This window comes from Ranitomeya imitator, chromosome 1 (assembly GCF_032444005.1).
Source record: "Ranitomeya imitator isolate aRanImi1 chromosome 1, aRanImi1.pri, whole genome shotgun sequence".
In the NCBI taxonomy this organism is placed as follows: domain Eukaryota; kingdom Metazoa; phylum Chordata; class Amphibia; order Anura; family Dendrobatidae; genus Ranitomeya; species Ranitomeya imitator.
This window is the reverse complement of record NC_091282.1, coordinates 255,090,203-255,104,269: the sequence shown is the minus strand read 5'-3', so window position 1 is coordinate 255,104,269 and position 14,067 is coordinate 255,090,203. Positions and strand designations below refer to the sequence as shown.

The 14,067-nt window shown below is 43.3% G+C and overlaps 2 protein-coding genes across 4 annotated transcripts in view; both read right to left on the bottom strand.

Moving 5' to 3' along the window:
• The window catches only part of MTRFR (mitochondrial translation release factor in rescue), a 31,075-nt gene extending 20,340 nt beyond the window's left edge, over positions 1–10,735 (bottom strand). Inside the window, exon 1 of one of the 3 annotated variants that reach the window (XM_069755867.1) lies at positions 10,692–10,735. The gene's annotated coding sequence lies outside the window, so the exon portion shown is untranslated. The other 2 variants (XM_069755872.1, XM_069755876.1) reach the window with 2 other exon arrangements.
• Positions 2,324–4,228, bottom strand: LOC138667761 (uncharacterized). Its single transcript, XM_069755860.1, has 2 exons — positions 3,490–4,228; positions 2,324–3,382 (listed from the first exon to the last, which is right to left on the bottom strand). Exons 1-2 carry the CDS (start codon positions 3,840–3,842, stop codon positions 2,500–2,502), a joined length of 1,236 nt encoding a protein of 411 aa, XP_069611961.1. The 5' UTR covers positions 3,843–4,228; the 3' UTR covers positions 2,324–2,499.
• Positions 10,736–14,067: the final 3,332 nt, after the last annotated feature.

Genomic DNA, 14,067 nt, shown 5'->3' with positions numbered 1-14,067 from the left:
TAAAGTCCCTATAGCTGCATCTATCCTTTTGTATAGTAGCTTAGAACTCTCTTTATGCTTGCAGATTCTAGGGACCAAGAGGACCCAAGCAAGGGACCGACCGACCCAAGCTATACGCAAGCCCCAAGTTTTGGAAACAGATGTAAGTGTAAAGTCCTGAAAGCTGCATCTATCTATCTATCCTTTTGTATAGTAGCTTAGAACTCCCTTTATGCTTACAGATTCTAGGGACCAAGACGACCCAAGCAAGGGACCGACCAACCCAATATAGACGCAAGATCATAATGTCTTCTTCTGAGAGCCCCCCAGCACATCATCAGCAAACTGAGGTGTTAATTTGTTTTCTTCATAAATTTTTTATTTTGGTGCAACAATGGCAATTGTATTTTAAGCCTTTATGTGTTTATTCTGTATTCACAGGAATATGAAGCAGAGGGGCTAACAGAAGGAGACGGACAGGGTGGAGAAATACAAGGAGCGGGAGCGCATAGTGTAAGTTTTGAACAGACCGATCCTCACATACAATGCACTACACCCAACACAAACATTCAGCACAGCACACAATACATATGCCTCGATCAAAGAACATTATTAATTTTATTTTTTTTTTTAAATTAGTCTTCACAATCCGGGGCTCGACGTAGAGTTCCTCAAAGCACCTCCCATAGTCGTCGGAATGATAATCGCGGCGGTCGCCGAAGAGTAAGTTCCTTTTTGGTTTGGTGTTTAGTAAAATGTAAAATTCATGTGTTGTAATCTTTCCCTTTTTATTCTTATCTTTTTGTTAGGCTTCACAGCGTGCTCCCGAACAAGATGATGAAGAGGAGGGCATCGATGTGAACACCCTCATCGAAGCAGTACAAAGTCGGGAGCCGCTGTGGAACATGTCGGACCGCCGCCATGCTGACCAGTTAATCACCCGACGGCTATGGGAGGAAGTGTGCAGTGCTGTTATGGATAACTGGGAGGAACTCGATGCTGGGGCCCAGGATCTAGCGCGTAAGTATTCACACTTCATAACCTTATGTTAGGCATGATTTAATGTGGTGTATAGTAACCAATTTTTGCTTTCTCTTTCCAGGTAACAGGATTATCGTGCGGTGGCGGTCACTCAGGGATCGCTTCAAGAGGGAGTTTAATAAGGAGATGCAGGCCCCGAGTGGATCTAGAGGACGCAGGAGCAGATACAAACATGCCAGAGCCCTGTCGTTCCTCCGGTCGACGCTGCTGAGCAGAAGGTAAATATTCAACACCACATATTTTCAGTCAAACTGTAAAAATGTGTAACCTTCAATTTTTTTTGCAGCAAGGGCAATTGTAATATCCAGATACTAATTTTTTTTTTCTTCTTTAACAGCACTTTCTGCAGCACTCGGGAGCCTGCATCAGAGTTGCACCCCTCTGGAGCGATCCCTCAAGAGTCCGCCACCGGGGACCACGTCGACCCCTCTGTTTCTGCACCTTCCCTTTCGTTTGATCCCTCAGCCTCATCCACCAGCGCTGGAGCAGCAGGGCGGACTTCGTCACTTGAAGCTGCAGGTGATGAGTTAGAGTTCCCTTTACCCCACCCCTCTGCCACTGCCGCAACATCTAGACCAACTTTGTGGTCAGGACGGCAGCGCCAGAGAGGTCAGGAAAGGAGCTATGCGCCTGACTTTTTGCAGCTGAATGCATCCTTTCACAGTGCCATCAAGCTTTTGAGTGAGCAAACGTCTGCTGGGTACAATATGCTTAACAAAAGCATACTTGAACTCAGCAGTCGTCTTGATAGGATGCAATCAGATGCAAATCAGTCACCAAGGCACTGTTTTTTTCAGTCGGTCCTCAGGCACATGGAAAATCTAACTCCTGACCTGCAGATGCATGTGATGCAAGGCTGCCACACTGCTCTAGCGCAGGCGATGTCCCATGCCCCTCCACCTACCCTTCATGTGTCAACACCTTTCCCCTCTCAATCCACCGTCTATCCTCCCGTCCGTCCTCCTCCTGTCCGTCCTCCTCCCGTCCATTCTACTCCTTCGTCATTTGTTCCTTCCCCCCTTAGTCTTTCCCAGTTTTTACCGTCCCCCTTCCATTCTTCCCCTTTAACTTCTCCGTTCCCAATCCCACCAACACCTTCATACCTCCCACACACCACATCTGCACCTCAACTCTCTACACAACCTCATGTTTTCACCACCCATTCTACTTCTGTTCCTCCCCGTGATGTCCTGTCCCCCACTCTCGACGTGGTCCGCCCTGTCAGCCCCTCCGCTACTATCTCCACCCCAAACCATGAGAATCTGTAAATAAATAAACAGTTTTTTGGTTTAAAAACAATTTTATTGTCTTTCTCTTTTTTTTTTTGTAAAGTTTTTAAATCACCAAGGTTATGGCAATAGTAACAATAACAGTGTTTAAAGGGTACCGTTGCAAAACATACAATGCTGCATTAAAGTACAAAGATTTTGTAAGCAAACAAAAAATTGTATTTTTACAAGTGTAAAAAGAAAAATTTTTTTACACCATTTCATACTGCCAGTCAACTGATCCTGCAGGAGACATGAAGTAGTCTGCAAAACTGTCCCGCATTCTGGAGACTGCTACTGGACTGCGAAAAGTGGGGTTTTGGTAATCCCGTAAGGTGCTTTCAGAAACATTATCCTCCAGGGAAACTTGTTCTTTTGATAAAACAAAATTGTGCAGGACAACGCACGCTTTGACCACATCATCGACAGTTTCAGTCTGCAGTTTAATTGCAGTTAGCAGGACTCTCCATTTGGCAGTTAAGATGCCAAAAGCACATTCCACTACTCTTCGTGCTCTGGTTAAGCGGTAATTGTAAATTTTTTTCCTCTGGGTCAGTCCACTACTTCCAAAGGGTTTCAGCAAGTGTGGGGAAAGCTGGAAGGCATCATCTCCAACACAAACAAATGGTAATGGTGGACTAGTGGTTCCAGGGAGAGGTCTAGGGGGCGGAAAATCAAATGTCTCTCCATATAAACGGCGCCCCATTGGTGAATTTTTAAAGATTTGTGAATCATTTGCGCGTCCATACGCACCAATATCAACAGCGATGAACTTGCATTGTGCATCGGCTATGGCCATCAACACAATAGAGAAGTACTTCTTATAGTTATAAAACTGTGATCCAGAGCCTGAAGGTTTGACGATCCGTATGTGCTTTCCATCAACTGCTCCAACACAATTTGGAAACTGGCAAATTTGATGAAAATTTTGGGCGATCTCCAGCCACCTCTCCTGTGATGGCTCTGGGATGTATTCCACTTGTAGGCACTCCCACAATGCCCGGCAGGTATCTCTGATGATCCCCGAGATGGTGGATATCCCAAGTCGATACTGAAAATGGAGGGATGAGAACGACTCTCCAGTTGCAAGGAATCTGTTAACAAAACGAAAAGACAATAATTAATAAAAAAATTCAAAAAACAACATTACAGTTATAAGTCTGATGAATGAGAATCATTTAAAAAAAAAAAAATTACTTACCGAATAGTCACCATGAGACGCTCTGCTGGTGATATTGAGAATCGCATCTGGGTGTCTCGTCTACGTATACAGTCTTCCACATAGCCCAATAAAAACTCGAAATTTTCAGCTCTCATCCTCACATAATTGAAGAACTTTTGAGGGTTTTCCCTTAGTTCCATGTAAAGCGTGGAATAAACACCACGGGTCATACGTTGTGCTGTGATGGGATGGATCCACAGCCTTCTCTTCCGCCGCTGCCGTAGGATGCGCAGTCTTTGTTCCTCCCTCTCTCGAACGCTGACTGCCAACTGATTTGCCTCAAAAGTAAAATCCGCATAGATCTTTGCAATGTTCGCCAGGACTCCTTCCATTTCTGCCACTTTCTCTACAACCTTTCAAAGATGTGGTGTAAATACACGCTATATCTAGTTTTGCAGTAGTATCCAGTAGCCAATCACATTGAAATCCTCCCCTTTTAAAAAACGGATCCGTCAAAAAACGGTTACAACGGATGTAAAAACGGTCGCAACGGTTCTAACGGATCCGTTTTTTAAACGGATCGGGGCAGCTGATCCGTCAAAAAAACGGATCCGTTAGAACCGTTTTTCCACCAAATTTGACGGATCCGTCGATCCGCCACGATGTCGGACCTAACTGACGCCACACAACTGAAGTGTGAAAGAACTCTAACATGTAAGATTACTTTCACACGTGCTATTTTAATGCCGTTTTTTTTTTTTTAAACAACTAAAATTAAATGTGAATTCAGGAACAGGTAAATAGACTTTTCTATACAGTGATGTGAAAAAGTGTTTGCCCCTTTCCTGATTTCCAATTCTTTTGCATGTTTGTCACACTTAAATGTTTTAGATCACCAAATAAATGTGAATATTAGACAAACATAACACAAAATGCAGTTTTTAAATGAATGTTCTTAAAATGGAAAAAGAAATCCAAACCTACAGGGCCCTGTGTGAAAAAGCGATTGCTGTGCCGGGGCAGCTCATACTTGGGAAATTGGATACTTTAAGAAATGATGAGCCACATGATGGGAGATTGTATTAAAATATTGAGTTGGAATGTGAGAGGTCTGGCAGATAAAACACGGCGGGCGGCAAGTCTGCAGTATGTCCGAGAACAGAAGGTCTCAATGATATGTTTGTTAGAGACACATTTAGTGCGGGAGAGGGTGAACGTACTGAATGGGCGCTGGATACAGAGGGCGTATCATTCTACTTTCTCGACGTATTCTAGGGGTGTGTCTGTGTTAATACCTGCGGGGGTGCAGTATGAGGAGGTAATGGTAAAAGAGGATGTCGATGGTCAGTATGTGGTGGTGAAATGTAAAATGAATGGAGTATTGATGTGTATAGTGGCAATGTATATTCCGCCCCCATACTCAAGCAAGAAGATAAGAGAGGTGCTGGAGAGGGTAGAGCGCTGGGGACCGTTACCATTACTAATTATCGGCGACCTTAATAATATATGTGATGACTTTTGGGATAAGAACAAAAACCCCCAGAATAGGACGGCGGGACATACCACTACGTTTGGGACTTATGTCGGGGAAGTGGGCATGGTTGATTTATGGAGAGTTAGGCATATCGGGGAAAGGGCGTATTCATGCTACTCACCAGCTCATGGTACGCTGTCTAGGATTGATCTGGCACTGGGTAACCGATTACTAGATACGATGGTAAGGGACGTGAGATATTTACCTAGGGCTCTCTCAGACCATAGTCCAGTTGAAGTGGAATTTCGATCAGTGGGGACACGGAACGGGAGCAGAAGTGAGTGGAAAATTCACCCTAATTGGCTACACAGTATAGACTTGGAGAAGATTAAGAAGGAATTGGTGGAATTTTTTTAGATAAATGAGGGTAGCGTAGATGTGCTTACTGTGTGGGAAGCCATGAAAGCGTACTTGAGAGGGCTGTTGTTTAGGGATATTAGCAGGTGTAAGCGGAAATCGAGAGAGGCAGAGAGGCTGGCGATAGATGGGCTGAGGGTGGCTGAAGATGAGATGGTAATAATGGGTACTTTGGAGGCTGGGAGGAGGTTAAAGGCAGCTCAAAGCCAGCTAGAGGCGGTCTTGCTGAGTAAGGCTGAAAGGAAGAGGGAATTCATGAATTTGGCCTATTATCAGGAGGGTGAATCAGTGGGTCATTTGCTTTCGCTGGTGGCATCTGCCCAGAGAAATACTTCCTTTGTTCACTCTTTGGTGACTGGGAGTGGTGTTGCTGTTTCTGAGACTTCAGAGATTTTGGAGACTTTTGCAGATTTTTACGCAGACTTATACTCCTCTCGGGTAGATGGGTCAATGGAGGACACGGTGGCGTTCCTTGAGGAGTTGGAGCTCCCGAGGCTGAGTGACACAGCTAGGGAGGATTTGGAGGCTCCCATTACGGAGGAGGAACTGGGACGGGCATTGCAGTCGATGGCTAATGGGAAGGCGCCTGGCGTAGACGGATTTCCTGCCGAAATTTATAAAAGCTTGGGGGAAGTGTTGATCCCTAAATTGAAGGCGGTCTTGGAAGAGGCTACGAATGGTGGAAGGCTACCGGCATCTATGCAGGAGGCCACAATAGTGGTGATTCCAAAGGAGGGGAAAGACCCGACACAGCCGGATTCATATCGGCCAATTTCTTTGCTTACTATCGACGTTAAACTCCTGGCTAAGGTGTTGGCGATGAGGTTGACAAGTGTTATTTCTGGCCTGATACACTCAGACCAGTCTGGCTTTATGCCTGATAGGTCAACTGCGATTAATCTACGAAGGCTGTATATGAACTTGCAACTCAAAGCCGATAACTGTGGCCAGAGAGTTATTGCATCTTTAGACGCTCACAAGGCGTTTGATAGTGTGGAGTGGGGGTATCTCTGGCAGGTGTTGCGAAGAATGGGGTTTGGACCGCAGTTCATATCATGGATTCAATTAATGTACTCGATGCCGATGGCCAGGGTTAGGGTAAACGGGGAGTTGTCACGGACCATACAATTGGCTAGAGGGACGAGACTGGGGTGTCCGCTTTCCCCCCTTTTGTTTGCTCTGGCGGTGGAACCACTGGCCGCTACACTTCGACAGTCTGATGAGATGACGGGGTTTAAATATGGGGTGATTGAAGAAAGGGTGGCGTTGTATGCGGATGACATTCTGCTATTTCTGGCTGACCCGGTTGCATCCTTGGAGGGAGCCATTGGGATTATTGAACGATTCGGATCAGTGTCGGGACTTAGGATAAATTGGAGTAAGTCTATCTTGTTTAAGGTGGACGATGTGGATGGGGAGCCATTGGAGGACGGGCGACTGGAGGTGACGAGTAAATTTAAGTACCTGGGAATATGGGTATCTATGCCGGTCACTGACTATATACATGAGAATCTGACTCCAATCTTGGGTGCCCTCAAGGCAAAAGCGGATGCATGGCTTAAGCTACATTTGTCTGTGGTAGGCAGGGTGAATCTTATCAAAATGATTCTGATGCCGAAAATACTGTATATTCTTCACAATGCGCTGGTTTGGATATCAGGTGGGAAATTTAGACAGATCAACTCTCTGTTTAGGAATCTGATTTGGGGGAGGCAGCATCCGCGTATCAAACTGGAGACACTTCAGCGACCCAAGGATGATGGGGGTCTGGCATTGCCTAACCCTGAGTTGTACTTTCTTGCAGCCCAGAGTCAGCATTTAAGGGGCTGGGCGCATGAGGGGTCATCTGGGGCAGTACAGCGGTTGATGGAGGTGGTGACAAAAAGAAGGCCAGTGGTGCAATGTTTGGAGGATGGATCCTTGGAGAGTTTGGGGAAGCTATATCCGACTTTGCTGTTGATACGCAAGCTGTGGAGTAGATTGAGGCACATACGTGGGATCACGGACTTGACTAGATACTCGCCGCTATGGCATAATAACAAACTGAAAGAATTTGAGGCATTGGGGGTACTGATAGAGTGGTTGGGCAAAGGGATTCAGTATGTGTATCAAATAATTGAACAAGGTGAACTGAAATCATTTTCCCAATTGCAGGCGGAATTTGGTCTTGGGTCTGCAGGGAAGTATCAATATTTGCGGATGAGGCATGCCTTTGGAGCTCAGAGTAGGAACGGAGGTATTAGGATTCAAAGGGATATAGTACTGGAGTATGTGTGTAATGATGGGACGACTGGAGGAGTCATATCCATTCTGTACAGGGATCTGTTGCACACTTTTCTATTGGGGTTTCCAATAATGGCAAGAGCTAAATGGGAAAGGGATTTGGGCCCAATAGATAACGAGACTTGGGAGTCGGTGTTGGAATGGATCCCAAGACTGTCGCTGAGTGAACCGTATAGACTGTCACAGCTCTATGTGATACACAGAGTTTATAGGTCTCCGATGGTGCTATATAAGGCAGGATTGCGTAATGATTCTGAATGTCCGAGGTGTAAGTCTACGGATGCAGACATTTTCCATATGATGTGGACATGTCCGAGGTTGGCTGCCTTCTGGGTGGTAGTTTTGAGTCGTATGGAAGGTGCGTATGGATGCACGGTGCCAAGGGATCCAGTTGTCTGTTTGTTGGGATGCGTGGATGAGATTGGAGTAGATAAACACCTAAAGATAGCTATAGCCAGATTGTTGTATATGGCTAGGAAGGTGATAGCTAGAAACTGGATTAGGGAAGAGCCGCCGTCAAGAGGAGAGTTCCTCCAGTATGTGAAACAGGGCCTGACACTAGAAAAAGGGATTTATAAGAAGAAAGGGAAAACTGAAACGTTCAATAAAATGTGGTCTCCATGGATTGCTATGGGATAGTAATGTGAAGTGTGGCTTATACGAATGGTTGAGGGATTAGATACTCTATTGTTTTAATGATGGTAGTAATTAACAAGATGAGCTGCTTTGTGGGGTGGGGGTGGGGGGCTTTGGGATCGAAGGGGGCTGTTTGAAGGGGGAGGGGGGGAAATACTCTATATTGAAAATGTAAATGTAACATGTTAATTGCCTTGTTATTCTTAATAAAAATTTATTTGAATTAAAAAAAAGAATGAACGGTGCAGAGCACTATATGGCACAGCTATGGGGCAATAATGAACGGTGCAGAGCACTATATGGCACAGGTATGGGGCAATAATGAATGGTGCAGAGCACTATATGGCACAGCTATGGGGCAAGAATGAACGGTGCAGAGCACTATATGGCACACCTTTCTATGGTACATCTATGGGGCAATAATGAATGGTGCAGAGCACTATATGGCACAGCTATGGGGCCATAATAAACGGTATGGAGCATCTATTTTTATTTTTGAAATTCACCGGTAGCTGCTGTATTTTCCACCCTAGGCTTATACTCGAGTCAATAAGTTTTCCCAGTTTTTTGTGGCAAAATTAGGGGGTCGGCTTATACTTGGGTCGGCTTATTTTCGAGTATATACGGTACCTTAGACCAGTGTCCTCACAGCCCCCCCACAGGTCAAGTTTTCAGCATTTCCATAGATGCAATGACACAAATGGAGTTCAAAAGGACACCATGTGTTTTTTTTTCAAGTGTCTGTCTCTGTAGTCGTAATCTACTATGTCTGAAAATATGAACACTACCAAAAAACAGAATACAAATAGAAACCCAAGACACACTGCATAAACGCAGTGTGAACAGGGCCTTACAATCAACTTCTGACATTGGATTTAAAGACTTTATTACAAAAAGCTACAGTAACAGCACCTTTAGGTTAAAGCCAGGTGATGTCACACAATTCATTACACATGACCTATTTTAATTCAAGTTTAGCAACTTTTTAGCCCTGTCACAGTTGCATTATATAAGGGCGTAGTCACGACAGATTTTTCTTATGGAAAAAAATCCAATCACAGATTTGCTTTATGACATATAGCATAGAGATTAGCTCTATTCAATAACCTTATAAAGGGTTATGCCAAAATCCTATCCCAATATGTAATAGGTGTTATAATAATATTAGCAAATACCTCCAATTAGAAATGTAGTATAGTTCCTCTGATTCACTGTGTCGCTTACCTCATGTGCAGGCATTGCAGTAGCTTAGATATCCATGGCTAGATCCACTAACAGCTAACTAATAGTGATGAGTGAGTATACTCATTACTCAGGTTTCCCTAAGCATGCTCGAGTGGTCTCCGAGTATTTCGGCATGCTCGTAGATTTAGTTTATGTTGACGAAGCTGCATGATTTGTGGCTACTAGCCAGCTTGATTACATGTGGGGATTCCCTAGCAACCAGGCAACCCCCACATGTACTCAGCCTGGCTAGTAGCTATAAATCATTCAGCTGGGGCGATGAAAACTAAATCTCCGAGCAGTCAAATACTCGGAGGACACCCGAGCAACGAGTACACTCGCTCATCACTAGTCATAACCATGGATACCTAAACTACTGCAATGCCTACACATGGGAAAATAACATAGTGACTCAGAAGAACTATAGTACATTTGTAATTGGAAGTATTTGCTAAAAATATAATTATTATTACACCTACTACTTATTGGGATAGGATCTTTGAGATGGGAATATCCCTTTAAGGCCTCCTTCACTCATCTGTGAAAAAAACAGTACTATCCGTGATTTATAATGCAGATAGCGGATAATCTGTTCTCACCGGACGCCTCCTGTAATCTGAGGGGAGCCCGGCAGAGTTTGCCACATATAATTCATTTCAATGAAGACTGTACCTCTTGTTATTTATCAGATTTCCCACTGAAATCAATGGGAGGCCGTTTGTGGGCAGCTAGGTAGCAGCCCGCTGACTTCTCTGCAGTATCACTCCATTGCTGCAAGTGATGCTGATAGCAGCTACATATCCCTCATATGGTAATGGTATATAGTCATGGAGATGGCTTTAACAAAAGAAAAAAAAGCATAAATATATTTTTTATAATGAGACAATCCCTTGAAATAGGAATATGCTTCCCAGAAGCCAGCACGTGACGATCAGCAGAGACACTGGTCAGAACTGTGAACTACAAGCTTCAGTTTAAAGAATGGAAGCTGTAATCTGATTGGCTGGCACAGCTTTACATCCTGTCTGCCCCATATTATACATATATAGCTCCCCTATCTACTAGCGGTAAACAAAGGAGGACTCTGGGGTCTCCCCACAGAATGCAGGTGAACTGAGAAGCGTAGAAAGTACAGGAGACATTAAGCGACGAAGCAAAGTCACCTTTCAAGTACACACAGATGTCAAGAAATACGGCAAGTACATACCACTTAGGTGGCCCTCACTACGCATGCGCTAAGATCCGTCATCCTCTTCTTTCTCCGGAAATAAAAACACTAGAGTGTTTATCACTTGCGGCCATTTTCTCGGAGACCAGACGTTGACGAGTTCCAAGCAATGTGACTACATAATATAGCTCCTGTAGCTGCTGAGACATGCATGTGCTGTGATGTGTCCCTAATAACAAAGCTTTGTAAATTATTGCGGAATTATTACAAAAATGTAACTTCTTTTATTATTAACCACCCAGTGACTGTCCGAGTGCAGATATGTCTTCTGCATAAACATCGCTGGAGAGAAAGTAGTTAAGTAACTATATTAGGTCCAGCGCAGAGAGGACATTTTCCAAGGCTCTGTTCTATCAAAAGCGATGGAACCTCCAAAGTAATACCTCAGCCAAAATAATACCTCAGCCAAAGAAATGCCTCAGCCAAAGTAATGCCTCAGCCAAAGTAATGCCTCAGCCAAAGTAATGCCTCAGCCAAAGTAATACCTCAGCCAAAATAATACCTCAGCCAAAGTAATGCCTCAGCCAAAGTAATGCCTCAGCCAAAGTAATGCCTCAGCCAAAGTAATGCCTCAGCCAAAGTAATACCTCAGCCAAAGTAATGCCTCAGCCAAAGTAATAACAGCCAAAATACCGCAGCCAAAGTAATACCTCAGCCAAAGTAATACCTCAGCCAAAGTAATGCCTCATATAAAGTAATACCTCAGCCAAAATAATACCTCAGCCAAAGTAATACTTCAGCCAAAGTAATACAGCAGCCAAAATAATACCTCAGCCAAAGTAATACCTCAGCCAAAGTAATTCCTCAGCCAAAGTAATACCTCAGCCAAAATAATACCTCAGCCAAAGTAATACCTCAGCCAAAATAATACCTCAGCCAAAGTAATACTTCAGCCAAAGTAATACCTCAGCCAAAGTAATTCCTCAGCCAAAGTAATACCTCAGCCAAAGTAATACCTCAGCCAAAGTAATACCTCAGCCAAAGTAATACCTCAGCCAAAGTAATACTTCAGCCAAAGTAATACTTCAGCCAAAGTAATACCTCAGCCAAAGTAATACCTCAGCCAAAGTAATACCTCAGCCAAAGTAATACCTCAGCCAAAGTAATACTTCAGCCAAAGTAATACAGCAGCCAAAATAATACCTCAGCCAAAGTAATACCTCAGCCAAAGTAATACTTCAGCCAAAGTAATACCTCAGCCAAAGTAATACCTCAGCCAAAATAATACCTCAGCCAAAGTAATACCTCAGCCAAAGTAATACCTCAGCCAAAGTAATACCTCAGCCAAAGTAATACCTCAGCCAAAATAATACCTCAGCCAAAGTAATGCCTCAGCCAAAGTAATACCTCAGCCAAAGTAATGCCTCAGCCAAAGTAATGCCTCAGCCAAAGTAATACCTCAGCCAAAGTAATGCCTCAGCCAAAGTAATAACAGCCAAAATACCGCAGCCAAAGTAATACCTCAGCCAAAGTAATACCTCAGCCAAAGTAATGCCTCATATAAAGTAATACCTCAGCCAAAATAATACCTCAGCCAAAGTAATACTTCAGCCAAAGTAATACAGCAGCCAAAATAATACCTCAGCCAAAGTAATACCTCAGCCAAAGTAATTCCTCAGCCAAAGTAATACCTCAGCCAAAATAATACCTCAGCCAAAGTAATACCTCAGCCAAAATAATACCTCAGCCAAAGTAATACTTCAGCCAAAGTAATACCTCAGCCAAAGTAATTCCTCAGCCAAAGTAATACCTCAGCCAAAATAATACCTCAGCCAAAGTAATACCTCAGCCAAAGTAATACCTCAGCCAAAGTAATACTTCAGCCAAAGTAATACCTCAGCCAAAGTAATACCTCAGCCAAAGTAATACCTCAGCCAAAGTAATACCTCAGCCAAAGTAATACTTCAGCCAAAGTAATACAGCAGCCAAAATAATACCTCAGCCAAAGTAATACCTCAGCCAAAGTAATACTTCAGCCAAAGTAATACCTCAGCCAAAGTAATACCTCAGCCAAAATAATACCTCAGCCAAAGTAATACCTCAGCCAAAGTAATACCTCAGCCAAAGTAATACCTCAGCCAAAGTAATACCTCAGCCAAAGTAATACCTCAGCCAAAGTAATACCTCAGCCAAAATAATACCTCAGCCAAAGTAATACCCCAGCCAAAGTAGTACCTCAGCCAAAGTAATACCTCAGCCAAAGTAATACCTCAGCCAAAGTAATAGCTCAGCCAAAATAATACCTCAGCCAATATAATACCTCAGCCAAATACCTCAGCCAAAGAAATACCTCAGCCAAAGTAATACCTCAGCCAAAGTAATAGCTCAGCCAAAATAATACCTCAGCCAAAGTAATACCTCAGCCAAAGAAATACCTCAGCCAAAGAAATACCTCAGCCAAAGAAATACCTCAGCCAAAGTAATAGCTCAGCCAAAATAATACCTCAGCCAAAGAAATACCTCAGCCAAAGAAATACCTCAGCCAAAGAAATACCTCAGCCAAAGTAATACCTCAGCCAAAGTAATACCTCAGCCAAAGTAATAGCTCAGCCAAAATAATACCTCAGCCAAAATAATACCTCAGCAAATTTTTGTATTCACATTTTCAGTTTTCCCTCCTCTAGTTTAAGAGTAACCTTTCTTATGTTTCCATTGACACACAGCTGTCTGAGGACTTGTTTTTGCAGAATGAGTTGTTTTTAAAACACCATTCATTTTGCCATGTAATGTACTAAAAATTGACAACAAAACTTTTATGTGCTGTGAAATGGAGACAACCCCACCCTCCCCCCTGCAATTCCACCATTGTATTTTGGGCTTTATTTTGCAGTATTCATTGCACAGAAAAAGTTACCTGGCAGTGTGATGTTACAGCGAGACCGAACATGAATAGTTATTTTTTTTATTCAAATAGTCGCTATATTTTCAGAGATCTGTAACTTTTTTTTTTTTTAATTCGACAAAGCTATTGTTTTGTTATGCATGATTTGCTTTATTTTCTACTAGTACCATTTTGAAGTACATACAATGTTTTGATTGCTTTTAATTGCATTTTATCGGGGAACATGCAGAACCGAAAAATAGCAATTCTGGATTTGTTTTAATTTTTTTTTTGCTTGATGGTGTTTATGTCACTAATTTTACTTACTTCAGTACCAGAACTCCAAGATGTTGGTGACTGGGGTCTGTCTATACTGGCCCCTACCTTCCTTGGCAAGACACTGGCATCATGCCATTATGTCACAGGGGAACCAAGTAGCATGGATGTCCGTGTTGGACTGCACACCTTCAATGCCAATGTCCGCTGTGTTATGCCTGAGCCCACCCTATATAACTGTACCTGTCATAGAATGTA